General features: G+C 40.0%; 1 protein-coding gene across 5 annotated transcripts; it reads right to left on the reverse strand.

Moving 5' to 3' along the window:
- Positions 1–1,709: 1,709 nt before the first annotated feature.
- Positions 1,710–27,841, reverse strand: ZNF318 (zinc finger protein 318). 5 transcript variants are annotated; one of them, XR_005979923.2, is made up of 11 exons: positions 27,365–27,841; positions 22,225–22,370; positions 17,015–17,648; positions 14,518–15,945; positions 11,977–12,076; positions 10,949–11,235; positions 7,605–7,808; positions 7,032–7,131; positions 5,876–5,994; positions 2,060–5,486; positions 1,710–1,943 (listed from the first exon to the last, which is right to left on the reverse strand). XR_005979923.2 is itself a non-coding variant. In XM_041715279.2 (11 exons), exons 4-11 carry the CDS (start codon positions 17,639–17,641, stop codon positions 2,733–2,735), a joined length of 5,619 nt encoding a protein of 1,872 aa, XP_041571213.2. In that variant the 5' UTR covers positions 17,642–17,648; positions 22,225–22,370; positions 24,197–24,293; positions 25,352–25,404; the 3' UTR covers positions 1,710–2,732. The 5 variants fall into 5 exon arrangements, 4 of the variants coding, with proteins under 4 accessions (XP_041571213.2, XP_030124376.4, XP_072783319.1 ...); XM_041715279.2 differs by lacking the exon at positions 27,365–27,841 and adding exons at positions 24,197–24,293; positions 25,352–25,404 and having other exon boundaries at positions 1,710–5,486; XM_030268516.4 differs by having other exon boundaries at positions 1,710–5,486.
- Between the last annotated feature and the right edge of the window lie 2 nt (positions 27,842–27,843).

Consider the following 27,843-nt stretch of genomic DNA (forward strand, 5'->3'; position numbering starts at 1 on the left):
CTCTGCCAGCACAGGGGATGAGTACAGTGGATAAATCATTTACTGCAAGCCTCTGGAAACCACAGGGAAAAAAAAAAAAAAAACAACAAACCAAAACCAAACAAACAGGAAAAAAAAAAAAAAGAAAGAAAAAATACATAAATAAAAATACATGCCATTTCATGAAATTACAGTGTTAATGCCTCTTGTCTGCCGATCTGCCCAGATTGGCAGACATCACCCATTATATTCTTGTCCATTCCAGAGGTTCAAGGATTACCGTTTACTTCTTTCCCAAAAGAAACCAAGTTAATCTTCCTTCCAGGAGTAAAGAGCTCTACCTCCTCTCAGGGATAGACTAAAGGGCATGAAGAGAAGTAGTATTTAATTTAGACCACAGGAAAGTTCAGATTCTGGAAAGCTTTAGACATATATGGGGTAACAACTTCCAGTTTCTCCTTTGCAAAGTTCTTGCTTGCTCTTAGTGCTAGCCCCTCTCCATTCATGGCCAGCCACCTTCAGCACTGACCACGACTGCTACTTGTAGAAGCAAATGTAAAGTACAGAACAAGGATAACAGAATTATATTGTCCTTTCCCCAAAAATAAAGTTAATTTTTAAAATTAAGTTCCACACAGGTAACACAGCATTGAATAAGCTTGTCTGAAGAACACTGTCCAGATTAATGTTTGCCACTCTATGCACTGAGACCTTCATGAAAACCAATCTACAGAAGGAAACTAACCAGAAATCATGTGTGTATTTCAAAACAGCACCATCTAAAGTGCAGAACTCTAGAAAAATTAATATTTAATAATTTAATATTTACTAATTCCCTTCCCTGCACTTATATCTCTCAATACAAGGCAGGTAAGAAAATTAATTCCCCTTCTCCTATGTGGATTTACAAGAAGAACTTTACTGAAAAAACTGGAAAGAAAACATGGGAAAAAACTTATCTGTCAAATGTAAACAAACAAACTCAGGTATATGAGAAAAAAATACAGATGAAAACCAAGAAGCAACTACAAAGGATTTTTTTATAAATCAGGATTTAAGCAATCTCTACTCATGCCCCAACTCCATTTTAAAATATCAAAGCATGTCAAACCTGGCTTGCTTTGGTTTTGACAGTCAATCAGCCATCTGATGGAAGTAGGGCAACAATGCTAACAAAGATTTCCTATATTCAATGCAGTTACTGCTTGACATCATAAAACCAGCTCAAAGAGATTTTCTCAAAACTCTCTTCCTTTCTTAATTACCTTTTTATTGTTGACTTGACCATTTATACTAGATTTCCAAATTCAGCTCAGACAGTTCTTACATTTCTTATATGGAAACATCATAAAACTCTGAGAAACATTTCGTACCTTCCTCACACAGTCATGGAAAATGAGACAAACGGTGATTTTGCCTTCTCCAGAGGTCCATGTGCTGATTACAGAAATTCAAGCTCTGATGGAGTCCCCCCCTGATGCCCCAGCTCTGGTTTTACACAGGGTTCAGGACTTCAAACAAACTTCCATTGATGATGTTGACAGTAGTTCTTCCATTGACTTCAGCTGGGAATAAACTGGTTTTTATTGAGCAGGCTAACTGTTGAGTATCTTCATCCTCTACAGTTTCTCAATTTTATCAACTACTACAAGAGTCAGAAACTAATTAAAAAAAAAAAAAACAACAACACTTTTACTGAGTTAAGGAAAAAAGAAAACCAAAAAGAAAGCTTTGTTGACCTCCATGTTTATTTTTTAAAACAATTTACAAATAAAAATGTTATATTTATCCAAGGAAACACATTTAATACTTTAGTCTTTAACAAGCTATACAAATGAGAACCATAACATTCAATATCTCAAGGACCATTCAGGGCAGGCATGCATGTGTCTGTATCACATGAAGCGAGTCCAATTCCTGACACCAGGGTTCTGATCTTCTACTTCTTCAGAGCTGGTCAGCTGCTAAATGATTTAACACAAATAGTTACTGGATCACAATAAAATGAAAGAAAGCCCATTTCAAATCATGTAAGTGACCTCAATATGTCTGGTCCAGTTGTCAGGCCACAGAGCCTTACCGAATAGTTTTCTTCTCCAAAAGCCAGTCAGGACAGATTTTCTCCCCTTGCTTAGTGATGTGGCATCCATACATGTGCTTATACAATACAGTGAAACACCTTAAGTACAGATGTAATACAACAGTAATTACAAATCACAGAGACAGATAAACAGACAAAATTAACTCTAAACACATTCTTGCATTTCAAACAAAAAAAGTAAACAAACCCATGCATTACAGTTCAAAGAAATGATCAGTTTAGGTCTTCTGCAAGTCTCCATTTCCTCAGTTCTAAATTGCTGTTCTTGTGCTTGTCTCACCAGCTGGGCTACTCACGGTGCTACTGACACAAACTGGGTGAGCTGGAAATCACCCAGGAATGGTCAAAGAATAAAAGCCCCCAAAATAAAGAAGACGTACGCATTGTCTATGAGAGTCCATTTTAATAGCAGAGTGTAGAAAAGAAACTGGCAAAAAAAAATCACATGAAAAAGCATTTTACACAATTAATTACGTACAGAATAAAGTATGTGGCTGCCTTCTGATGACTTACATTTCACTTTAGTGAAGTCCTACCACAGAATGCAAAATACACCCAAAACTCTCAGTTGGAGCAAAAAGAAAAACAAACAAAAACCATATACATAATCCCAGCTCTGGCTCCTCAAATATTGGGACTAGCTGGGTTTATTTCAACCCACTGGGCTTTCTGCTATGCTTTTAGCAATTCCTGAATTCATTGTAGCTTCCAAACTACTGTCAGGAGCTTCTGTTTGCTCAGTCTTCTTGCTCCAGATGGTGCACATTCCCTTGCCTCCTGAGCCACCCACCTTCCCATGTGTTTCTTTGAGCCCAGGCATTAAAGTTTCCACGCAGACAGATGCCTGACTTTCTGTGCTGCCTCTGTCACAACTCAGTGACAGCATTTCAACAGTGCCACCTTTGGTCTCCTTCACTGCCACAAGTATCTCAGACGTGGGAGAAATGCCCTGCATTTCTAGAACCGGCATGACCACTTCTGTAGTGTCACTACTTGAGGTCTGTGATCCAGGCTGCAGCATAGGTTTCTGAGAAATTTGTGTGCAAATTTTATCTTCACAACTATCAGAAGTCAATGTAGTAAAATCAGTAATCTCTGTTTCATTCACTGTTCTTTCAATGCCCAGTTTTTTAAGTTTACTGGACTCCAGCCTAATGGAAGCAATAGTTTCTGGTTTTGTGACTTCTTCTGTACTTTCCTTTAAAAGTCCTTCTGAAAGGATGCTGAAACATTCATGTTTTACCTTATTGCCTCCCAAATTGAAATCAGTGCTTGTCACCTCAAGGTCTGCTTTCTGGGAGGGAGTTTTCATGTGTTTCACATCCTCTAATGGTCTATTGAAAAGAAGATTATCTGATGCTCTTGCATCAGATCCAGTGTGTCCTAATGACTTTTTTTCATTTTCAGCTACTAATTCTAGACCAGATCTGAGTTCAGCAATGTTCGAGCAGGTACTGACTAACCGTTCAACTCCCTGCTTCTGGGTTTGGTTATCTAACATGGTATGGCCTGAAGGTTTAAATTGAACTTTTTCTTGAGCTTCTAATAGCGTATTTTTCGTTTCTGTCTGTCCCTCTGTCAATTCTGAAGCATTAACCTCATTAGAACCAGATTTTATTTCTGGATTTGGAGTATTTGATAGATCCCAACCACCTTCAGAATAAGAATCAGTTGTGACTCTCTGTTCTTTTCCATTACTAGTTCTGGAAGTGCCCCAGAGCAAGTCTGGACTATCAGTTTCTGAGTGAGTTTTACAGTTATCATTTAACTTTTCCTCTATGAAATGGGAATTTCCCAAACTTTGAATTTTGTTCTGCATCTCAGGTGACAAGGTGTTTGGGTGTAGGCTATGTTTAGGCTTTACTGCTTTTATTTCCCAGTCTTTTATCCCTGTCTCCAAGGTGCTAAGAACATTTGTGTTTGTAACTGGAGTTCTATTTCCATCTTCCTGTCCAATCTTCTCTTGGATCTCAGTTTTCTGTAGAGCACAATATTCCAGACTGCCTGCCTGCTCTCCACCTCCTGTATCAACAAGTCCAATTTCTGCAGACATCTGGATACCAGAAACAGGTTTTTTTTCTGCTAATTCTATGACTGACATTTCTGATAGGTGAGGCTGAAGTGATTTCTTGTTCATGTCAGCCTGATTTTCAACGGGAACCAAACTCCCTGTCACTTGATTATTACACTGTGAAGAATCCACATTCTCAGAATCCTCTTTCAATGAGGATGAACTACTATTTGTTCTATGATTTGCAGATGAATCTGCAGGTTTTGTTATGTTAGGGTTTTCTCCATTTGAAAGCACAGAATTTGCAAGCCTGCTGTCAGCTGAACCCTTTCCACCACTACTGTAGAAAATATCATAGAGATCTTTAGCATTGGCTGTGGCCAAGCAAGAATTTCGTTTCTCTATCTTTTTTGCTTGTTCACTGAAAGCAGTTGAAGGTGGTGGTGGTCTCACAGGCATTGCCAACATTGTCTGTTCACTTTCAGACACACCTGGAGCTACTTCATCTGCAGGGACGAGAGCTGCCGGCTGGACTGCTGGTGGAGGATGAGGTGGAGGTAGTCTATCTGCTGTCAGAGAAGACTCATTTTTCTCTGCTGCTTTCAAATCCTCCTCTGAGCCTTTTAAAATTACTTCTTCTCCTCCAAAAGCTCTTGATATGATTTCTGGAGGCAGTAGAAGATCTGCATTTGTTTCTTTTACTACTGGCAGTGGTTTGGTGGTAGTTCCAGAGGATTTTATGGATAAAAAGGTGTTCAAAGGTGGTGGTTTACTAACTGTTGCAGTACTAGACTTCCTGAAAATCATGGTGGGGACTGGTAGATTGGGGAGAATTTTTGTTGGTGTCGGTGTGGAATTAACTGGTATCCATGGGCTAGTGTGTGGAATAACAGTTTTCCCAGACAACTTGATTTCAATGGGCTTGATATGGGATTTCACAGACTGACACTTGTTCTCCTCTTTGTTTCCTTCTGTATTCTCTTCTTTTGCAATAGCTCCTGGTGTTTTATCCTCTCTCTCAGTCTTTTTCCAGCTGAATTTCCCAAAGGAGGTCTGGGTTGGAGATTCCTTTTTAGATTCCTCTTTCTTTTCTTCTTTCTTCTCCTCTTTCTTATCTTCCTTCTTTAGCTTGACCGTGATACCTATTTTTCGCCCAGAAGCATCTGTTTTGCCTTGAGTTTCATTATTCCCTTCTCCAGACTCAGGGATGCTCTTTACTTCCTCCTTCTTTATAATTTTTGGGGTTTTCTCATCCTTCTCTTCCTTCTGTTTCTCAACCAGTTTCCGTTTCAGCTCGTTTTGCCGCCTGCGCTCTGTTTCCAGAACAACAGCCAATCCAGCCTGACGGTCTAGATTTCTCCTCTCTTCATAGAGTGGGTTTTCATCTATGTATTTCTGTGGAAATAAACAGCAACATTTTAGCCACCATTTCAATGAAAAATAAATAAATAAATGCATCTCTCTGACAATTTTGACTTGCTCAGTAAGTGCCAACTCAACACTAAGAGAACGGGGAACTTTTTCCCATCAAGAAACTGAGGTACTACAAACTCCATGCAGTAGTGCTGTCACTTTACAGTAGACACATTTCAGCTTCATGCAGGTAAAGTATCTCTATGTACTGGTGTAGTGGGAAGTTCTGCTTATTTAGTTCAGTAGAATATAGTAGAGATAATCGAACACATACTCTCCAAGGAGTTAGATGTGATTCTTCACAAAAGGAAGACAGAACAAATGGAACCTAATTTAGGGAATATCTCTTTCCTAGTACATCAGTTACCAACCTTATACTTCTCATTGTGGGGATGACTTTTCACATGCTGCTCTGCTGAGATCTGATCTCCAAAAAATTCATGACAGAGCTGGCAATAATGTCCAGTAATGGGAATCAGAAACTCAGAGCCTGAAAAGGCCAAAGAAAATTATCAGAGAAATAAAATCTAATAAATGCCAAGCTCTTAACAAAGTTGGTCAAAGAACAACAGCAAAACCTCCAGTAATGTTCTTTTTGGAACAGTTAATGCTGCTCTCTTTACAGTTACACAGGAACTACCACTACCAGGAACAAACATGCAAAGTGAAAAAGTTTATTACTATGGTTCAAGATTTAAGTGCTCTCCATCATATTAAGGTAATTGAGCATTCAAGTAGATTAATGTTTCCTACAGCTTTGATCTATTTTCCATCTTTATGGTACAGTCTGCTCAAATACTAAATACCTGGTTTATAAACAGAACACAAATATTTTCTTTGACGCAAGGATGCAAGATTGCATCCTTGTGCCTACAGAACCTACTACAGTTATCTAAGCAGGTTCTGTAGGCACAAGGATTCTGTAGGCACTGCCGATTCTTCTTTAGTAGGCACTACTAGAAATATGTAACAGATTAATAAAAGGAGTTGATCACTGGCAGGCCTTTTAGACATTCATATTTTAAGTTCTGTAGTAATTTTCAACTCAGTTACAGCTTCTGCCATACATCTGTCTCAGATTCTCTGTATCTGCACTATAACAAGTAATCACTGGTCAATTTTCAGGGAGACCTCTGCTAAAAATGTACTGAATGGAAAAGTCTACTACAAGACTGTGTGGAATACTGTGCAAGATCTCCCCAAACACTGCCAACTATTGTGGTCATGCTCTGAATTCTAATATGTTGGCAAAAATGACTTCAGAACTACACTGAAAGACAACTGATATACAAAATTAAAAACTAATCTCTAAAAAGAGAAGAAACCACACTTTTCCTACACTCTTGCTTGAAGACCTTTCCCACAAGAACAGTCAAGAAACTAAATAATTTGCCTTTTTCCTAATAATACAGTATCTATAGGTGCTCCTGTACCAAGGTAAAGTTTTGAAAATTCCTTTCTCTGACCAAGTGAGACTTGCTGGAGGGCAAAGATGGATGATAGCCAAGTTAATAAAAATTAACATACCTTTGGCAGGAACTGTTATCTTATCAATGCGTTTTATGGACTCTTGTTTGGTCTCGCTCTGGGTCTTTGCAGCCCAAGGTCTGTTGTAAGGATCCAGGGTCTATTTGCACAGTGACAGAGGTATATAGGCTCATATATTACACTAGCAAGGCAAGTACACTTGTCTTTTTCCTTTTTAATATTCTTTTAGAACACTGAACATTAAAATCAATGTGCAAATATTTACAACAACTAATTTTCCTCTCTTTTCCCTCCCATTTTGCAATTTACAATAACAAAATAACCTGTGGAAAGTTTAAAATATAAATGACCACAAATAACACGTGAACATGTGAAACACACAGGCAAACCCAAGCAAACTGAACACAGGCCCCATTTACACTATTTGGAATACACCAGTAGCTGTACAACTGCTCAAGTCCAACATTAGGGGAAAAGAATAAGTTGAAAGTTATTTCTTGGGTTCATTATTACTTCAGGTTCTCTTGTAAAATGTAGCTTTGTGATGTATGTTTTAGTGTTAATATTCATAGCAATATGAAATGCATTTAGTGAAGGAAGCCTGCAACATACCTGTCTGTGTTTCTTATTATGCATGTGTGTGAAAAAGTCAAACATGGTCCCGCAGATGGTATTGCAGTCTTTGCACCAGTGGTTCCCTGCATCATAATATTCATAAATATTGGCCAACTGGAAAGGATGTTTGGAGGACTGTGAAGAGGATTCTGCTGGCTTCGGGCTTCTACCTCTTGATTTTTCATTTGTAGTTTTTGTTTCCTAAATTGAACAGAAGGAAACACTTCTCTAAGACAAGGCAGGACAGACAAAATGCTCTAGAACTCAGAACCTGCCTCCAGCAGAAGCCATACACACACACAAAAAAAAAAAAATATATCACCTGCTTTTCAGCGCCCAGGTTAATTCCACTGTTTCAGAGAGCTGGTATTGCCGACTAAGATGCTGCGTGGCTGCAGTGAAGAGTATCCAATAAGAGTCCCAGATGTAATGGCTGGATGGTTGTAGGTAATCAAGGAACCAAATGAACAAATTCCCTGTGGCATGCACCCTTCCCACTTTATTGGTTTCACATAACAGTTCCAATTTACCATACTAGCCAAACAGTGCCCAGAAGACCTCAAATGGTTCCCCTAGAGGCATTCAGAAGTTACTGTAAAAGTAGCTTGGATGACAGCAGAATAGAAAAGGAAGCAAAAATCAGGTGACTACAAGTATTTAACTCCATCAGCTTTATCAGATTATTTGAGTGCTCCTGAACTCTCAAGAAAACTTATTGCTTAATAATAAAAGAAAGATGGTGTTTTGTTAATTAACTAAGCATATAGGGTGAAGGATCTTGTGATTTAAACATGTGATGTTTGCATTTACATTGATCTGTACAGAAAGACACCATATAGTGATATACAGACATTTCAGAACTCTATCGAAAATTAATACTAAACTAAACTTGTAGCAAAACAAGTATTATCTGAAATATACCATTAATGAGCCCTGGTAATTTAGATTACAATAGTACTAGATGTATTTTGAGTTCTCAGTTGTATTTTCAATGGCATATAGTCCATCATGTTATCATTTTGCAAGGCAGTCTGGAAAGAACAGCATGTTAATTTAGCAGACTCAAGTTGGTTGTATGATTTCCAAGCTATTCACTACCAGTACTGAACAAATTTATTTAAGTAGATTGAAAATTGTCAAATAACATCTGCCTTACTTTAAATTCCTTAACACCACTCCCCATAATATACACTGTAAATCAAAGAACGAAGACACAGCCAGGCCACTATGCACCCCACAGATATCCATATCCCAATATAATCTAGTTCTTGGTAGCAGAATAAGAAGTGACCCAATGAATATTTGCACGTATTCTGTCAGCAAGAACATAGCATACATTCTCTTGAACAATGAGATCAACTTATGATCTGCAGGAGGTGCATGGAAGGATGTTCACAATGTCACACAAGCATCAATGTTTATGTTATTTATAGACATACACCTATAAAAATACTATCTCAATCAAAACTTTAAAAAGACAATGCTTCTCAGCCCACTCTTAACTCCAGTTTGTGCATTACCCCAGCTGAATGATGCCTTTATAATTTGCTATTATTTGGAGCCTGTCTATTTAGCACAGTAACACTGGCTTCACCTCTGCATTTGCTCTGTAACTACAACACACAGACACAGGGTCAGCAGCAAGGGACCACAAGGTGCCTTGCAAATAAGCAGAAAGGCAAAGGCTTTTGCCCTCAGGTTGGCAAAGTCAACCAATCTCAGTGTTGAAAGGCCAGCACCATCTTTCTTTTCATGAAAAAAAATTAATCAGAACTACAATATGAATTTTAGAGGCTAAAGGCCATGTCCTATGTGCCTACATATGTATGAAAATATTAAATGTTCCTGTCCAGGACTCACAATTTTCCATGTTAAAATAAGGAACTATGAAAAGGAGATCAAGTCATTATGAGTTTGGATGACACAGATAATCCAAACTAAAATAATGAGAAATATATTCACACATGCCATGTCTCAAGAAAAGAAAACAATATAACTTAATGCAATGTAAGACTTAACAAACATTTTTGCCTACTTTAGTTTTATAAAGTGGGGATTGAAGCAAATGGTTTGTTCAAGCAAGTGGACAGTAAACTTCAGAGATGTTTCGAGAAACAACAAAAAACCAAAAGCAAATCTCTAAATTAAAGATACCTAATGAGTTCTCAGACCACAATAAAGCAAAAGGAAAATTTCACAGGATAAACAGATTTGAGTGACTTTGGAAGAAATACAGAACCACAAAATGGGTAAGGTTTGAAGGGACCACAGTGGGTCATCTGGTCCAACCTCCATGCTCAAGCAGGGTAATCCGAGAGCACATGGCACAGGATGGTGTCCAGATGGTACTGGAGTATCTCCAGTGAGGAAGACTCCACAACCTCTCTGGGCAATTTGTTTGAGTGCTCAGTCACCCAAACAATGAAGAAGTTCTTCCTCACATTCAACTGGAACTTCCTGTGCATCAGTTTCTGCCCACTGCCTCTTGTCCTATTGCTTGACACCACTGAGAAGAACCTGGCTCCACGTTCTTGACATCCTCCCTTCAGATAAACTGATGAGGTGCCCTCTCAGTTTTCTTATACCTCTTACCCTACTAACATTTTCCTCCCTGCAAAAAATATATATGCTAAGATCTACATAAAATTAATCTACAATTTCCCATTAGCTATTTCTGTTACATATTTGAATAAACATTTGAAAAGCAGGATAATTGATTTCCTGAACACAAACATAACCTTTCAGATGGTAGTATCCATCCTACTTTCAAAGTAAAACTATCTTCTGGAATGCAGAAAGCCTGTTCTGGTACATCCAGCACAGAGTAGTACAGACCATGTCAGAGAGACCATACTGATGCATACTGATATTTCTTAAGAGAGAACATATGTATACAAAAAACATCTTATGCTGACCATCATCTTTAAGTCTTGTGATATGCTACAGTGAGACCAATGTGCTCCCAACTTTCAGAGAGTTCTGCTGCTCCTCCCTGAAAGGCCATGACAGAAAATATGTAGAGAAAAAATAAGTCTGTCCTCCTGGTACGGTATTGAGACCAAACAGCTACACACACTCATGATACCGTTCAATCCAACCAACACCTCAGCAATACCAAGATAAAAAACAGTAAGTGGTGCTGAATTGCACAAAACCCGAGGGACATTATATACACTGATACATTGACTCTCGCCTACATGCACCACCAAAGCCAGTGTATGAGATGTAGTAACAAATGACATCAAATGATCCTTTACTAAATGTTTGGGACCAGCTGTCTCCCCAGTGCCCTCTTCTCTTAGTGGGAAAGTCATTAGCAGACAAACTTTGTAAGACTTTACCTTGCTGGAGGAAGATGTTTTCTCTACACCTTTTGCATTTTCTGACTTGCTGTTCTTTTCCGAAGAATCTTTAGTTTCCACAGATGGTTTCCGGGCTTTTTCAAATATGTTAATCCCCAGGATTTGTGCTACTTTGTCAAGCTCAGATTGCTTCTTGTCAGCTGCATCAGATTCTTTATGCAGCTCTGCAATCTCCTTCATAATATTCTCTTGTAGTCTGTTCACCTCAACCAACAAGGGGTCTTTGTGTCCGTCCTTCTCACGACGTTTTTTCCTCAACATCTCACCTGAGCCAATCAAGGAAGCAGGAGAGTCAGAAAAGCAACAGGAAAACTGACTTTAGATCTGTACAATAATTCCAGCAACAAGTAAAATACTAATATAAAATGTTATGGCTAAATCTTCACTATAAAGTTGTAAAGATGGAACTGACTCTCAGGTACAACATTACTAAATCTGCATGATGGGCCTCTATAGGGACTACGTTAACACACACCCTAAGAGAGGCACCTCCAGAGTATCAATTTATAATCACTGTTTCCTTGTGTAAAAAACAAGCAAAAGTTAAATTGTCCATTTTAACCTGAAATTATAATTTTCCAAAGGTGAGGAATTAAGTATTTACTCGGACCAAACAAATTATAAATACTCAAAAAATTAACTCTCTTGAGAGAGGACTTTTCCATCTCCAGATAAGATTCATGAAAAATTTAAAGACACAATAACATCTTCAGTCACTATTTCTCACTTCTGAAGAATCACTAAAATGCATAAAGTACAATTCCTTTAGTTTATCAAGCCAAGAAGATGCAAGAGCAATTGTCTGTTCAAATTTTGATGTAATTCATCTTAATATAGTAACTAGGTCACTGCTTTTTCAAGAGTTGTGCATTGCCAGGAGTATGAAAATACATTATGGACTATTCTTATTTTGGTCCTCCTTCTCCTGTTAGATACCAGGACTTGTGATACATCCCAATGGGGGGAAAAAAAGATGCAGGGGGTGGGAGGGTGGTAACGCATTTTACCTTGCTGTTTACGAAGCCTGTCCAATTCAGTCTTGAGATAGTAAAGCTTCTTCTGCCGTGCTTCTCGATCACTCTTCAGTTTTTGTCTCTCTTCTATCACCTAAATAAATTGGAAGGTGTCTGGATTTTCTTCTCTTCCCAACACAAGTTAAATAGTCTTGCAAGAATGACAGGAAGAACTCAGCTTTATCGACACAGAACACTCCTTGCTATTTCCAAAATGTTCTTGAGTATTTTAACACAATAAATACACTTCTCCCTCTGTATCTGAAAATAACTGTATTCTGTGGTCATGCCTCAACCCAGTTTGTAAGATTTTTTTTTCTTTTGGGCAGTGTATTCCTCTAAACCTGTTGCACCACTTCTTAAGGCCCCTAGGCTCAGCTGACTATCTTCTACAGGGCTAATCAAGATCAATGACAAATGGTTGTTCCAAACTCATGCTGAATCTCTACAGCTAGCATATTCCATCAGCCTTCACAGCCCTTCACCTTGCCTCCTGCTTTGACTCTGACCCATTTCAGCTGTTAGGTTGTGCTTCAATCTGACATGAAACATCAGGATGAAATTTGTTACTTGTTCAATAAGGTAAACTGTGGCATGAGAAGCTCACAAATCCTTTTTTTTATTGGTTTTCATTGATTCTCATAGAAGGAAACAAAGCAATATGCTAAAATGAAATCTGAAAAGTTCTTTCAGTTTCTTTTCCAGCTTCACTTTTCAAGAGAGAAATCCCATTTTTTTACCTTCACAAGGCTCTTAAATCTTATTACAGACTCTTTCCTTAACAAACAAGTGATCTTGACTTCCCTAGACAAGCTCTTCTACTGTAGCAATGTCAACGTTCAGGATCCCTGAATCCTTCCTGAAGTAGTTCTACCAACATAGTTAAGCTACATCTTAAACAACATAAGGAGTTTTTTTGATTATTATTATTTTGGTTTTGTATGCTGTTTTTTTTTTATCACCAAAGCACCATTCTCTCCTTCTGAGTTTTCTGCAGCATGGGGGCATCAAGTGGAGCATGGCAATTTTTATACTCCAAGTCATCCCAGCAAAAACCCAGTGGACTAAGCCCAAGACAAAGATTTCTGTACTGCAGACAAATCCTTAGAAGTTCTACCAAGATGCACAAATGAGCTACCAAGGTGTGTCAGGGCAGGAGAAAACCACACACCTTTAGCCAAGAGAGCTCTTCCAAAGGTACTAAATTTCATTAAGAACAAAATTTCAGCTATGTCAGCTGAAGAAATTATTCCTGCAAGAAGTGGAAGCTCACTTATTTGCTGACGCGGCACCTCATACAAGTGAAGAAAAAGCTCTTATAATAAGAGATCATATTGCAGCCTCCATACCTAAAGTGGTTTGAGAGAAAAATGTGTACGATATTTTACCAAGGTCTGTAGTGACAGGAAAAGTGGTAACAGTTTCAAACTAAAAGAGGGTAGATTTAAACTAGATATAAAGGAAGCATTTCTTTACAAGGTGGATGGTGAGGCATGGAAACAGGTTGCCCATAGAGACTGTGGACTCTCCAGCCCTGAAGTCTTCAAGGCCAGGTTGGATGGGGCTCTGAGCAATCTGGTCTAGTGGAATGTGTCCCTGTCTATTGCAGTGGGGTTGGAACAAGATGAATTTTAATTGTCCCTTCATATGAAAATAATTCTATGCCCTTATTTTAACAATAAAGACCAAGTGGATACCAGTCTGAAAACTCAGCTTTTGGGAATCATCCAGATCTTTGACAGTTGTGCAAGTACAGTTTCCTATTTTAAAATACATTCTTCCCCAGTACTCTCTAATTATGGTATAAACCAAGATAATTAAAAGAGGAAAGCACTAACACGTATGACCTGAATTGGTGTCAGAGCCCCCAGGTAGTTTCCCCTAAATTCTTCTCATTTTGTGATTTTTGTAAGAGAATTAATATAAATGTAGAGGGAAGGTTGTATGTGATGGTGAATGATGACATCCTTTAGAGTGTATTTAAGAATGTCTAATACAGGTATAGCCATGGTATTTTGTAGAATGTAGCATGTCCTGATGGAGCCTCCTGTGTTTTAGTTTGTGTCTCCCGCGTCTTGTTCTGCCACTGGACCAGTAAAAAAAGACATTTAATTTTCTTTACCCTGTCCCTTCAGATTTTTACATATCCCCAGGTATCTTCAGGTATTTCAATATCTAAATCTCACCAGAATAAAGCCAAACTGTGGCCACCATGTGTTTTCTCTGTAAGATTTTGGCTGGTTCAAAGAAATTCAACTTTGTTTTTGATTTCATCTGTTCTGTCATAGCCAATGGCATACAACTTCAGGAGATTTACAATGCATTTTTTACAAGTGTCACAGATTAATACAGACAAATACTTAGAAATCTCCAACAGAAGTAAACTAGGTCAAACTATTTTTAAACTGGAGCAGAGGGTTGAACTGGAGCAACTCAAAAAAAAAAAAAAAAAAAGGTGCACCTGAAGAGAAAAAGCTTCCACCCCACCAATCATGCAGTCCAACACATTCTGAAGTACCAGAATACCTAACATACCTTCTGTTTTTGCGCTGCCCGATTTTTTTCATCCGACATCCTTTCTGTGGTATTTTTGAGAGGGTGTGATGACGACAGACGAAGGGGTGCTTTGGAATGAGAAGGAGTGGTAGGGACTTGAACAAGCACAGAACCATCTCTTTTTACATCAGGGACATCCTTTCCCAGAGAGACTGTCTCAATCACCCGGAGATTGGGACGTGTGGGGTTCGCTGACATGGCCATAGTAAGAAGACCATGAGCTTCTGGTAGCGTAGGATTAGGCTGTTGGGCAGTGGGGTACATAGGCCAGCCAGGGGCTGCATATGCCATATAGTGCCCATATGCATCATATCCTGGAGGTGCCATTGTGGGAGTGGGATAGTTTTGGGGCATTTGAGCAGCAGTGTAATGGGAATAGCTGGGAATCTGGTATTGGGAAACAGAAGTAGGTGTAGGTGGCAAACTAGCAGGAGTTGGTGGAATTGAAGGAATGAGAGAGACAGAAGGAAGAGGCTGTTCTGGTGCATGTGCAGGTATCTCCTGTCCCACTGGTTTGTTCTTCATATAGTCTGATTTCTGAAGAGAGGACGCATCTTTAGGCTGCTGGAAAGAGCCTGGAGGTGACGCTGAGCGCTGCTGGCCCGACTCAGGAGAACGAGTGTCACTGCGGCTGCGGCGTAGCTCCCAAGCATCCAGCCTGCAAGTGTTTGAAGAGCGACGATCCGGAGAACGAGATGCCAGCTTTTTGCCATGAAGGCGTTCCTGGGTACGAACAGCCAGTTTTCCAATTTCAGCAACACCAATGTCAAGTCCAATGGTTTTGAGTAAGTCATGGATCTTTGCATACTCTGCATTTGGCTCTTCTAAAGGATCCATCTTGACAGCTGGAGCAGGAGAAGGAGGTGGGCTCGTTTTCTGTATTATTATCTCATTGCCACAACTAACTGGGGGCTTCTCTATGGGAAGAGATTCAATTTTGGTCTCTTCATCTTCATCACCATAAAGAAATTTCTCTTCGTCCTCAATGTCAGGAAAGCTACGCCTCCTCTTCTCCTGAGCACTGACAGAATCAGCCATCATGCCCAGAATTCGGGAGAAACCACTGCCATCCTGACTGGCCCTCTCATGAGGCAGCAGGAAGTCAGTATGGCGATCAGTGGGCTCTGACTTGGGTTCTACTTTTTCTTTGTGACTTAAGAAGCTTCCAAACTTCTCTTCAAACATCAAAGTGTCTTTAGGAGGCCCAGAGGAGGGATTCCACTCACACAAACCTTCACACAACTCCTTGTTTGAAGACTCCACAAGAGAGCCTTTGTTAAACCGTTTGAGAAAGTTTTCCACTTCAGAAGCAAAAGGAACTATGTTGCTGCTCTGGGGCAAAGAAGACTGACTAGAAAGAAGAGGAAGATCCTTGCTGGGGGCTGGACTGCTTGAAAAGCCCTCGGGCTGAAAGAGAGAAGATACTATTTACTTCTAAAGCACTATGCACCTCACAGAACAAAGGAAAGTGTTAATTTCTCCTTGAGTTCACAGCTGAATAAAAGTGTTCGAAGAGACAATATGCAGTTGAACACATATGCAGAGAACACAGAATATTACAAACCAAGTTGCCCAGTAATTCTGGAATGCTATGTCCAACAATGAATGCTTATCTCAGAGAACATACAAAATCACAGTTATATTTCACAAATTTTTTGCAAGCATAAGAACTGAATTTTTTAAATTGAAACCCTGTCACATCATTCTGGATATGCTTTGAGTTTAGTCATAGTCACATGGACTATGGACATAGGATTTCAGATAAAAACTACTGCATTGGGGTTATTCTCGGATATTCACTTCTTCAGCTATTCATACTTAATACCATATTAAATACATTTCCAGTAATAGGTATGGAATGGGATGCTCAGTATCTGAACACTCCTGGGATAAATATGTCACTGTCAAACGAACAGTAAAACAGGCAAATCAAAGTGATGTGTTAAAATACAAAAAGTCAGTTTATCACAGTAGTCACAACCACTTATCTGTCCATTGCTCTAATTTTGAGACTCAGTTGGTATAGATTTGATACAAATTAAGTAGGGCTGATCCCAGTCTATAGTTCAAAGAGAAAAAAATAAGGCAATTTAAAAGTTGTTTTCAAACAGAGGTACTGAGGATGCATTAGGCAGTTCTCTAAATCTACAAAGAAACAAAAAAGAGACACTGTGACAGAGGAAGAGCTTCAATCAATATCCTGACTGCCTGTGGTACAATGAGAGTCAGCTTTTCTATGAAAACTGGCCCAGATCTCTGCATCATGGGCTGCATTTCCACAAAGACATTTTATGCCATAACCATTTAAAGTTTCTAATCCACTTCAAACTTATACTGCCCTGCAGAAACATACCTGTCCTCTTAAGGAAAGGAAGACAAAGATTTGGCTTTCCTATTTTGGAAATCAAACTAACATTCTGTATCATGAAGTAACTGTTTTGGAAAATAGAAGCACATAGACACAGAGACACCAAACCTGAACAGCAGAATCTACTTCCATCTCTACTCGTTTCTTCAAAATAGATTTTTTGGGCATGGGTGGGATTTCTTCAGGCCTGTATGTATACCGAGGCTCAGAAGTCTGTAATGTGCTAGTCAAGCCAGGGATCGTATAGCCAGTGCCTGAAACAGCATGATTCAAGTTTCTACTGCGCTCTTCTTCTTCTCTTTTCCTCCTTGCACGGTCAAGCTCTCGGAATTCTTCATTCAGGTACGACGGGCTCAGGCTTCTACTACGGCTGCGGCTTCGCCTGCGGTAGTTTCGTGTTCCTGATGAGAAACCCTGATGCTCTCCACTCACACCATGCATCTTCTCATCCTTTTCGTACCGTGGACGCTTTATTTCTCGTCCCCTCTCCTCTGCCCTCAGTGGGTAGGGGGATCTCCTCAGTTTGTCACCATCTCTGTCAGATCCACGAGGCAGCTCTTCCCGACGGCCATAGTGTGGACTGTAATCTGAACGGTGGAGGAAAACATCTCGGTTGCGGTAGTCTTCATCATGCCTTGGAATGAAGGGACTTGAAGGCTGATCTTCATGTGCTGGGTATCTCTCAAGGCCGCGAGGACATGTGAGGCCTCTAGTGAATATTGGGCCATCAGCCATATCATCCCTGTGTGAGAGAAACACAGAATAGAAGAACCTGAATCAGAGTAAACAACTCCTACTCAAGGGTAAGAAATTTCCAAACCAGTTTCAAAGTAACATCTCCCTCACTAAACAGAACTGACATTTTATGTATTTAAAAGGCAGGGTAGAGAGGGAGACTTTTATTTTTAATAATACTGTACATCCCTCCTAGGAAGTTACCTGCAAACACAGTAACATGAACAATTCAACTCATACTGAAGAATAAGAGCCTTGAAAAATTGACAGGATGGATTCGTTTCTGTGAAAAAAACCCTTACTATCATATTTCAGACCACAATCCCTTTCCTCGCCTCTCCCAGTAAGATGCCAAGGTCAGATTTCCTATGAATTATTCAAAGTATAATTCAGTTTCACACTGGCAAATGCAACCAGATCCTCTTTTTATCCTCAGCTGTGGACAAGGACCACAAATTCTATCAACATTTTCTTTTGCAACAGATATGCAGACAGCACTGTCACTAATCACATGACCCCCATATGTAAAAGGAAGCACAATTTCTGGTATCTATAAACCAAGGAGACTAAGTGTAATGGTACCATTCTTCTGTGCCAGCCCCTGCATTATTACACATAGTGGATGTGCAACTGTCAGAGCATCAGAATAACCAGCTTCTTCTCTTGGAATATCTACTTTTGGACCTATTCCTACAGAAACCTACAATTAGGGGTACTTTTTAAACTAAGGCCTTTTTCTTTATGCCTAATTTACCAGCTGCTGGTTTTACTAATCGATATTTCAAAATCTAGCAAGATCATCCAAGAAACAAAATGTGCTCCCTAAGTGACATCAATGAGACAGAAGACTCTTTCCTGAGTGAATCAATTTGAGCTAAACTATGTATAATGGCCTGAATCCACAAAAATCACCTCCTCCTACTCAAAAAGTTCCCTCCATAAATGTGAGAAGGGACAAATCAAGTAATGCCAGAAGACATCTTCAAAAAAATCTGCAAATAAATTACAGCCCCAGTTTTTCACAACAGATTAAAGAATAACAGAGATACAGAGATGCATAGACAAGGTCTTTTTCTTGGGTATTTTCATAGTTTACACATACATATTTAAGAACAAAATCAACACAAACCTTCACTTTACCTTGCATCACTGCAAAGCATTTATTAGATACTTTATCAGTCCAACACATAAAATAAATCTGGCATGCACTGTATTACATGGTATCTTTCCAGTTTTCAGCATACTACACATATCCAAAAGCAAACTACACACAATCTCCTCCCAAAAGCACAAAAGTATCTACAAATAGCTAAATTAAATTTCATAAATAAATGTTGTTTTCACAACCTACATAAAGGTATGTCTATTCCCAGTGGCACGTTTTCTGAGAGCCTGATAAACCTGTACAAGCTGCACGAACACACTTGATGGAGTAACAGATGTGTTTCACCATATACCTTCAGCTGATTTTTGTGCAAATAAAATTATTTAGATGCGTGTCTGGCAGCTGTCACCTACAATTCAAACACACTGAGTGGGGTGACAAAGCACAGGAGTTTTTAATCATACTTTGGAAAGAAAGGAACAACAAATCTACTGTATTTAAAACTAGCAATACATTCCAAATACACTTTGAACAGCTAAAATGCAAATATAAAACCTGAATATTAAATACAGCTGTGGGAAAAATGATTACTTGCCTCACAGGATTCTTTGAAACATGTTTTCTGTGCATATAGTCTAATAGAGTTACATCCCTCTTAATTGGTTTGGATTCTTTCAGCCAGTGATGTCCACTATTGGCTACTGCATCCCTGAGAGAGGATACAAGGTGGTACCACTGTGACCATCCCACTTCCTTCACCAACAAAGCATCCATGAATCACTGGAATTTGCAGTTTCAGAGATGGAAAACAGACCACAGACTACACACACATCATGCCTCAGAGACCTACAACTAGTGTAAGGTAATTTACTTTTTGGCATGTTTATTCACATACACAGAAATAGAAATAAATAGTGGTATTCTGCTGTCAGCAATCATCAGGACTCCACTTTAATACAGAGTCTTTGAACAGGGAGTCAGATGAGCTGCTCATATTCAGACCAACTGTTACTCTTGACATCATGCCAAAAAACGCTATTTCAGAACACAGCTTAATGCAGACCAAGTCTCTGCAGTGATTTGGTCTATCTTTTGTATTAACCTCAGATGAAAGAATTGGTGGGATGCTCTCCATAGCTTGTGCCAGCTCAGATAGTAGTAGAATGTCTTAAAAATACTGAGAGCTGGACAGATGGAAGATTGGGAGAGAGAAAAAGACTTATTTTTCACTTTGACAGATTGAGATTCTGGAAGACAAAAATACACTTATTGGTCCAAGCAGGAGACTGAAGCTGCTTAGGTGACCTTGAAGACACAGTGCAGTAGCATCCAGTGTGCCTATTTAGACATGTGCAGGAGACCAGCTTCCCTAGAAACTTGGGGCAAGTTCTTACAGATGTTTTAGGAGAGACCTGCATGGGAACACACACCCTTAGAAAGTCTCCTCGGGCATCCTGAAAATCCACTGCTGCAGGAGACTCTAAAAGCCTTTCTGATTTCCCTCCTTTGGTATTTTATTTCCTTTAGACTAATGAACATCTCTACCCTCCCAAGGCCCTACAAATCACAGAGAATAATGTGTCAAAGTGATTGCTTGAAATATCAAGTAGAGTAGTTAGCAAAAATAACTGAGAATAACTAAATAAAAATGTGATATGAGTAGTAACAATAAGGCCATTTCACGGCCCAGTGATAGATATAAAGTCAGTGTTCTGATACCAGGGCAGCCTCTCAGGCAGGGAAAAAATACATGATGAAAAATACTTGATAAACAACATCCTTAACCAAATAGCAAGTGTCTTTTGAAAACAAATAAAATGGCTAGCAGTGAAGAAACTTCTAAGTTTCTTCAGTAGTACCTAGATGATTTAGGAAAATTAACAGGTGACTTGGTTGTCACATAAGGGACAAAGAGCATCACTCAGAAAAGTGCAGCCAGCACAGATCAGACAAAAAAAATTAAAAAAGCAAATGTAAAAACATGAAGTTCTCTCATACTTACTACCACAAATACAGGGAAATCACTTAAAGATTAAAGTCTACGTGGTCTCATTTTGTTTTCTTCTCATTCTAACTCATCTGTCACTTTTAAACCTTCTCTGGAGTCTATTCCTACCATTCTGTTTCACATGTATGGGTTCTGTAACAAAGAAGTCAACTTTTGTGATTTCTCGCTCTTACGTTAAAAAAATTGTGCTATACCTGATGTTACTTCTAACCATGCATCAGCACCACAGAAGAGGTCAAATCTAAAATCTCACCTGAGAACATGAAGCAATGAGACAAACACTATCACCCCCTGTCCTCAAATGTTCCTAATTTGCCAGAAAAGTGCCAGTTCCCGACATATAACTTCCTTTTCCTTCCAACCAATCAAACACTGATGCCAGGAGAACTGAGGTAAAGGCATAAAAGTGACAGTACCAAAAACCAAACTCTTATTTTGTTGTCTACACCTGCTGAAACTTAACTTCACACCTGAGAAAGACAGGAAATTCTACTCACTTCCCTCTCTCTCATATTTTTTTTTTTAAACAGTTGATGATATTTACATCAAAAATGGAAGTAGTAATGTTTTTTTCTGTGCTGGATGTTTATCCTTGACCTGAAAGTGCAACTGTATGCTCTGAGGCACAACCTATGCCATCTTTAATTTTGCAATTCAAGACAAAGAGAATTATTTGCACAGTTTTCTGATTTTCTTTCACCAGATTTTACCGGTTCTCCTACGGAAGGCAAAGAGTTCCTAATTGTATCTACTAAAATTTATACTTCACTGTTCACAGCAGTGAAGTATTTTAACACGAAACAATTCTCTCCATTAACTGTTTCCTTCCAAGTTCAGTCAAAGGATCTTAAGAATTCTAACACTTCCTTTATAATGTATCAGACTGTCTATGTTCTCTTCTGCAAGGTTTTTAAAGTCAAAATAATAATCTCCTTCAAGCTGCTTTAGAGTTTTCTTCTAGACTAGTCTCAAAAATCAGGAAAATAGACAATTCCTCCAAAAAATGAGGAAGTTGAAGCTTTACACTATCCTTATATTAAACAACCTTCCCTTAAGTAAGGGCTAGGTAGGTTAATAAGAAACAGAAGGTGGCTGAAGCAGTAAAATGTCAAATGAAGTTTCTCCATGTGACATCCCTCCGTTAAGGGGAAGGAAGCACCCCAGGGACTGACATCAGGCTCCTTCCTGCAATATATGATGTGCACGCTTTGTTTATATGGGATTTAGAAGCAGCTGACAAGGATTAGAGAAGAAATATCTGTTTAGAGTTACACAGGCAGAGACTTTCATTCAGGAATTCTCTGCACCACAACTTGCAAGAGGCTGGGGGAATATTCCTGGGAAGCATTGCTACGTGCTTACCCTCATTCCGTAGGCATTCAGTGGGCTAAGGAGATGTTTGGTCTCATCCAGTAGAGCCATTCCCACACTGTTTAACCCAGGTGAATCCCCACCTGCAGAGGACCATACCTGTCACTCAGGTTATCAACTGGTGAGCCCAGTCTATCAGGCAGCCTCCTTCGCTCCGGCGTGCCAATGCAATACCGGTCATTACCAACAGTAATCCGCAAACTGTGTTCCAGGGAAGACTCCGAGCGGAGACTCGGTGAGCGCCTCTGTAAATTGAAGAAAGAGTGCAAGCCCATCAATCAGGGGATTTTAATCTCAGCTACAGAAAGGAAAGTGATTCTGCTGTGCTTCATAAATTCAACTTGAGGGGATGGGTCAATTAAAAAAATCAAACTAGAAGAACAACTGTTCCAAATACTTAAATTCTATTTAGTTACTAAAGAAAGGGGAGGGTATTTACTGCATTTAACTTCTCATTCCAGATGCTGATAAACATGCTCTATATTTAACTTATCTAGAAATTTTCAACTCAAAAAGACATTTTATAAAGCACCCTTTTGGAAAAAAATATAACACCAAAGAGAAAGTCACAAAGTCCCAAATTTGCTGCTGTTCTCCCTTCTTTGTAGAGAAGCAGCAGCTACATAAAAATAGCATAAAAAATTGTGCCAGGAATTTCTGAACAAAGTGTCTGTATTTCTGGTCCTTTACAGCTTTAGTAACAACATGAACCAGTGTAAACAAAGATTTTCCTAGCAGTTGTGGTTTTAACAGCTTTCCTCACCTCATGCTGCTTTTTCAGCAGATAAGCACAACATAATATTAAAAACACCAATGCCACTAAGAACACCTTCTATAGGTGTCTAACATTCACATTACCATTATTTAAAGCTGGTAGAGATAAACCATAGTAAACTAAATAAAGTTGCCTCTGAAAAATCTACAGCAGAGAAGACCTGAGCTCATTGCCTCTGCACAGACCTTCCTTCATACATATACACAGTACACAAAACACCATCACAGGCAAGTTATGTTTAACTAGTTTTGCCTCACATTATTCTAAAATACAGCAGTGGAATACAAGACTGGTCAGAGTTAAGGGGAGTTCCATAAAAAACAGGTGAGACTCCCTAAAGACAGAGATACCTGATTTGCTTTTTTAAACCAACACAATATAGATTCTGACTAACACGAAGCTGTGAACCAGCTTCAGTTCTGCCAAACCAGTCATGCACTGCACTCTGCTTTTACTGCTGAAAACTGCAGTAGCAAGCAGCAGGTGCACTGAATCGTCCACATCCACCCTGAGAACACGCAGCAGGTTCAGCTCAGTCCTCCAAGAGACCAAAGGAACAGTACATAATCTCCAACAAAAGCAAAAGAATTCCTTTACAAGTTTACCTAACAAAATCCACTTGCAGTACAAACCTGTACTAGAATCCATTGTGCATATAGCTTTATTCTAAGGTAACATATTAGTGATTTCTGTTTTGTTCATTAAGCTGAATCCCAGCAAATATCAGAACACACTTTAATTGCTTTTGAAGACCAACTATCTTGTCCAGCACAATACAATCCTGCAACAGCGTGTCTGAGATACAACATATTCAAGGTGCATGTGTCGCATACAAACACATTCTGACTTGGGCCCATTGTAACACTGAATTTTGAGGGCTGCCTCAAGAAATTACTATCTTCAAGGCCATCTTCTTGTCATCAAGACTGTGGGCATACAGATGACAATCACCTCCACTGAAGACAGAGAAGTGGTGATTACATCTCAGAATAAACTCTGGGCAAAGGAAAAAAATACTTTACATTAAGAATGTTTGGGATGTTTAGATTGCTTATGACTGATCTATACAAATTGTCCAGAGACAGCAGTTAGGGCAGTAAATATTCGAACTTTATGATTTTTTAATACTTTTTTTTTAAACTGGAAAAGTTCCACTTTTAAAAGGTTTTTGTATCTGGAGCACTGAACATCCCCACTAGTCATACCTATGTATACACTGCACTGCATTTTTCTCCCTTCCTGTTCTGTCACCTAAACCACAGTTACCACTGCCGTATTACTGAACAGGTTGCATACCTGCTTGTCATTTCTCCATCCTCTGTTGACCCCACATGCTCCAGTCCTCTAATCTCAGCCAATTTTCTTACAAGAAAGCAAAGAAGCTAAAGCAAACCTTTAAAAAGAACAAGCACGCAGGTCAGCAGGGATAAATAAAAGCAGTATGTGTCAGCCTTGCAAGAACAAATAAAAGTCTGCCAAAATCTCTCGCTGTAAAGCCCTGACCTTCCTCTCTTCCATTACATTTCTCAGTACTCGCCCCAAACCTTTGCTGTCACTCCACGTTCTTCCAATCACCACAAAGTTTTCCTCAGCTATTAAGAAACTAACACCACTCCTACTTACAACACCCAATATATGGCTCCACTGCCAGCATCCCAGTTATGCACAACAAAATGTGTAACAATGCTGTGACCTGGAAATGCATGAAATCCATCTCACACATAATGACAATTTTTTAAAAATCTCAACAACAAAAAAAAACCAAAACAAAACAACTCCCAGAAACAAGAAAATTTAGTAAGAAATCTCTAAGGCTGCTGCTTTCATACCCCAATTCATATGTAGGATAGGGACAATAACCAGGAACTTGTACTCAAATTTATTTTCTCCATTTCAACCCCATGCCCTTATCCCATCAGTGTCTTCATTCTACATATTACATCTCCCACCTTTATGCATATATTCCCCTCTTTCAAGTCCTCTTTCCTTGTTGCAACCTAAATTCCTCTTCCTTGGGCTTCTGAATTCATGTCCTTTCAGTGACAGCTCCAAAATCCCACTTACTTATTAGTTATTTGTGTAACTTCCCATATCTACACATATCGTATTCTCAAGCTTCTGAAGAGAAGGTCTTAAGTCATAAAATCCTAAAAATTTTATTAAAACTTTACCCCAGCCAGTCATGATAACCCAACACATCTGCTGTCTGCTCTGTTTCCATCATATTTAGTGCCATTCTTTGGAAAATGACAGCATAATCCCAGCTTTTATCTTTCTCTAATTAACATTTCTTTTGTAAACAGTACCTTTAAAAAATAAAAAAACCCTACATACGTATTTTATGCTTTGTAACATTACTTTTGAAGAAATAGTGCCAGTGGTCAAACACCTGTTGGGGGACAAAAGCTTCCATGGAAAAAATGTGGATGTTACACTCTAAGAATTACTTACACTGGGCTTTAGCAAACGCAAGAGTCAGCACAATATAGGTTGAAGAACTCTATTTAATTGTCTCAAGATCTCTTATTGTGACAATTGCTTCCTACAGAAGGGCTTTCCTTAAATGCAGTAATCCTGTAAATAAACAAAAAATCCATTTGGCTCATCAGTACAGCATTAGCTAACACCTAATTAAATATAGGATAAATATTTTTTCAATCCTCTGAAGTTATAACAGGCAAGAAAAAAAACATTATTCTGTAACAATTTGCTGAGATGACTGATTTAACTTGAGCCAGGAGGATGTAAAGTAACACTAGAAGCGCGACATTTGTTAAAAATAATGTTTGTGTAAAGTGGATGTTTTTGGTGGCCTTCCCCCCCCATCAAAGAGGAACTAGAGGCTCCTACTCAAAACTCCTAGATAAAATTTCACCAAGTCTGAACCACCAATACAGTCAGCATTGAAAGTTTTCTTACAGCCAGCACAGGTTCACAGCCCACCGTGGATACAGTGAAATGTGTAACTGAGTGATGGTGAAGTCAGTTTAAGAAAGTTCTGTCCTGTATCCCAGGTTGCCACCCATCAGTTGTGAACATGCAACTGTCCATCAAGTTAAAACACAAACTGACATGAATCCAATAGAAAAACATTTCCTTTTTAAAAACTATTTATTTTCATCGTGGATGTTACTAGTAATGCAATTTGCAGGGGTACCATACAGGCAACTAAAGAGGATGGAGATAAGGGTGAAATACCACGTGAAAACAAATGGCCAGAGGCAAGTTTCTTAGCCTGGCTTGGCTTAACTGTCCAAGACATTATCTTCCTGCATCTCCAAGGCAACTCACCTTGCAATAAGAAATAACACCAATACCTGAATTTTAATGTCACTACAATCACTCATGACCTCTTCTACGGCTGCAGCTCCAAAGAAATCCGGTAAGAACCTATATCACCACAAGAAAGGGCAATCCCCATTCTCTCTTGGGAGTTCCACCAAGCAATGAACCAGCAGCAGATAACACACTTTTGTGGGACTGACTTTCAGTTACATCGTTTCCTCACATCAGCCCACCCTGCAGTTCACAAATCCACGCCTGAGCACACAGGAGAGGGCAGAATATACTGCAGAGCAAGAGGGAAAGGCAACTATACAGTTTTTAGCAACTGTATATGTGCTGGATTGAGTGACCATGCAACCACTGCCTAGAATACCCCACTATGAAAATCTCTTCTTTCATAGTAGTTCAAACACACAATGAACTCCACAGCTCAAAGTCACCAGACAAAACAATCACTGCACCAAGGAGCAAGAAGATAAAACCTAAGTGAGCGAATCCCACTCACACACACACAAAAAAAAAGTCTTCACACACTCACACTTTGATTTATTACGAAGGTGTCTGCATCCAAGATGCCATCCAGCACAGATACCAAAACAGAGCTTCTCATGCCCAAATCAGACTTTGCCAAGACAAAGTGAGAAGATTGGAACACCCTGTGTACAGCCTCAACTACAAGGCAGTGCCTACCAAAGAATACCTCTCAAAGATATAAATCAGTAACAGTCCTCTTTGTACACCCGCCGTGACAGCAGAAAGAATTCAGACAAAGTACTCGTTCAATTTATGCTATCTAAAAAGTTATATTCCCATAAGTTAAACGATATTTATGTAGTAACACAACCCAATGTGTTGAATGGAGGAAAATTACATCCTCTGACTTAGTGAAAAGACAGCATCATCTTCAAATCTTCTCTAAAATGGCTCTAGCCAGTAAGACAAATAAAAATGCAATGGAAACGAGTGAGAAAACATCACTTAAAATGGAAATCAATAATTTTTTTCCCCATTAGGCTCTCTAAGGAATAGGGGGGAAACTGCCGCTCTCCCTCCGCACAGGGAGAGCCCGGTACCGGTGTAATTTTGCAAGGACCTGGCCACGCCGCGTCTGGGGCTCTGACAGCCGCCAGGGGAGGGTCAGGGCCCGCACCGAGCCCCTCGGTGTACGGCAGTATTTACCCGGCTGCTGCCGCCGTCTCCGTGCTCGCTGCCGCGGCGGCCCCGAGGCCCGCCGAGCCCCGCTCCTCCCGGCGGCGATGGCAACCTCCGGCTGCGGTGCGGCGACGGGGAGCGGCGGCAGGGCCCGCGGTGGCCCGACGGGGAGCGGTGGCGGCGAAGCGGCGGCGGACGGGGCGAAGCGGAGCGCGGCGGCGAGGCGGCGGCGCAAGCGGCGGCGGGCATCGGCGGGGGAGGCCGGCCGTGGCCTGGCCCCGGCCCCGATGTGCTGAAGCGGGAGGCGCGGGACGCCGACGAGCCGCCCTCCTTCAGCCGGTGGGAGGAGGAGGACGAAGGGCCGGAGCGGCCGCTGCTGGAGCGGTACATGACGGCGCCAGCGGCCCGGGGGTCCCGCGGCTCCTCCGGGCCGGCCCCCCTACGGCGTGCGCACTGCCCGCCGCCCTGCGCGCCCCCGAGCCGGGCGGGGGGGGGGGGCCTGGGCG

The sequence above is a fragment of the Taeniopygia guttata genome, chromosome 3 (assembly GCF_048771995.1).
Source record: "Taeniopygia guttata chromosome 3, bTaeGut7.mat, whole genome shotgun sequence".
In the NCBI taxonomy this organism is placed as follows: Eukaryota; Metazoa; Chordata; class Aves; order Passeriformes; family Estrildidae; genus Taeniopygia; species Taeniopygia guttata.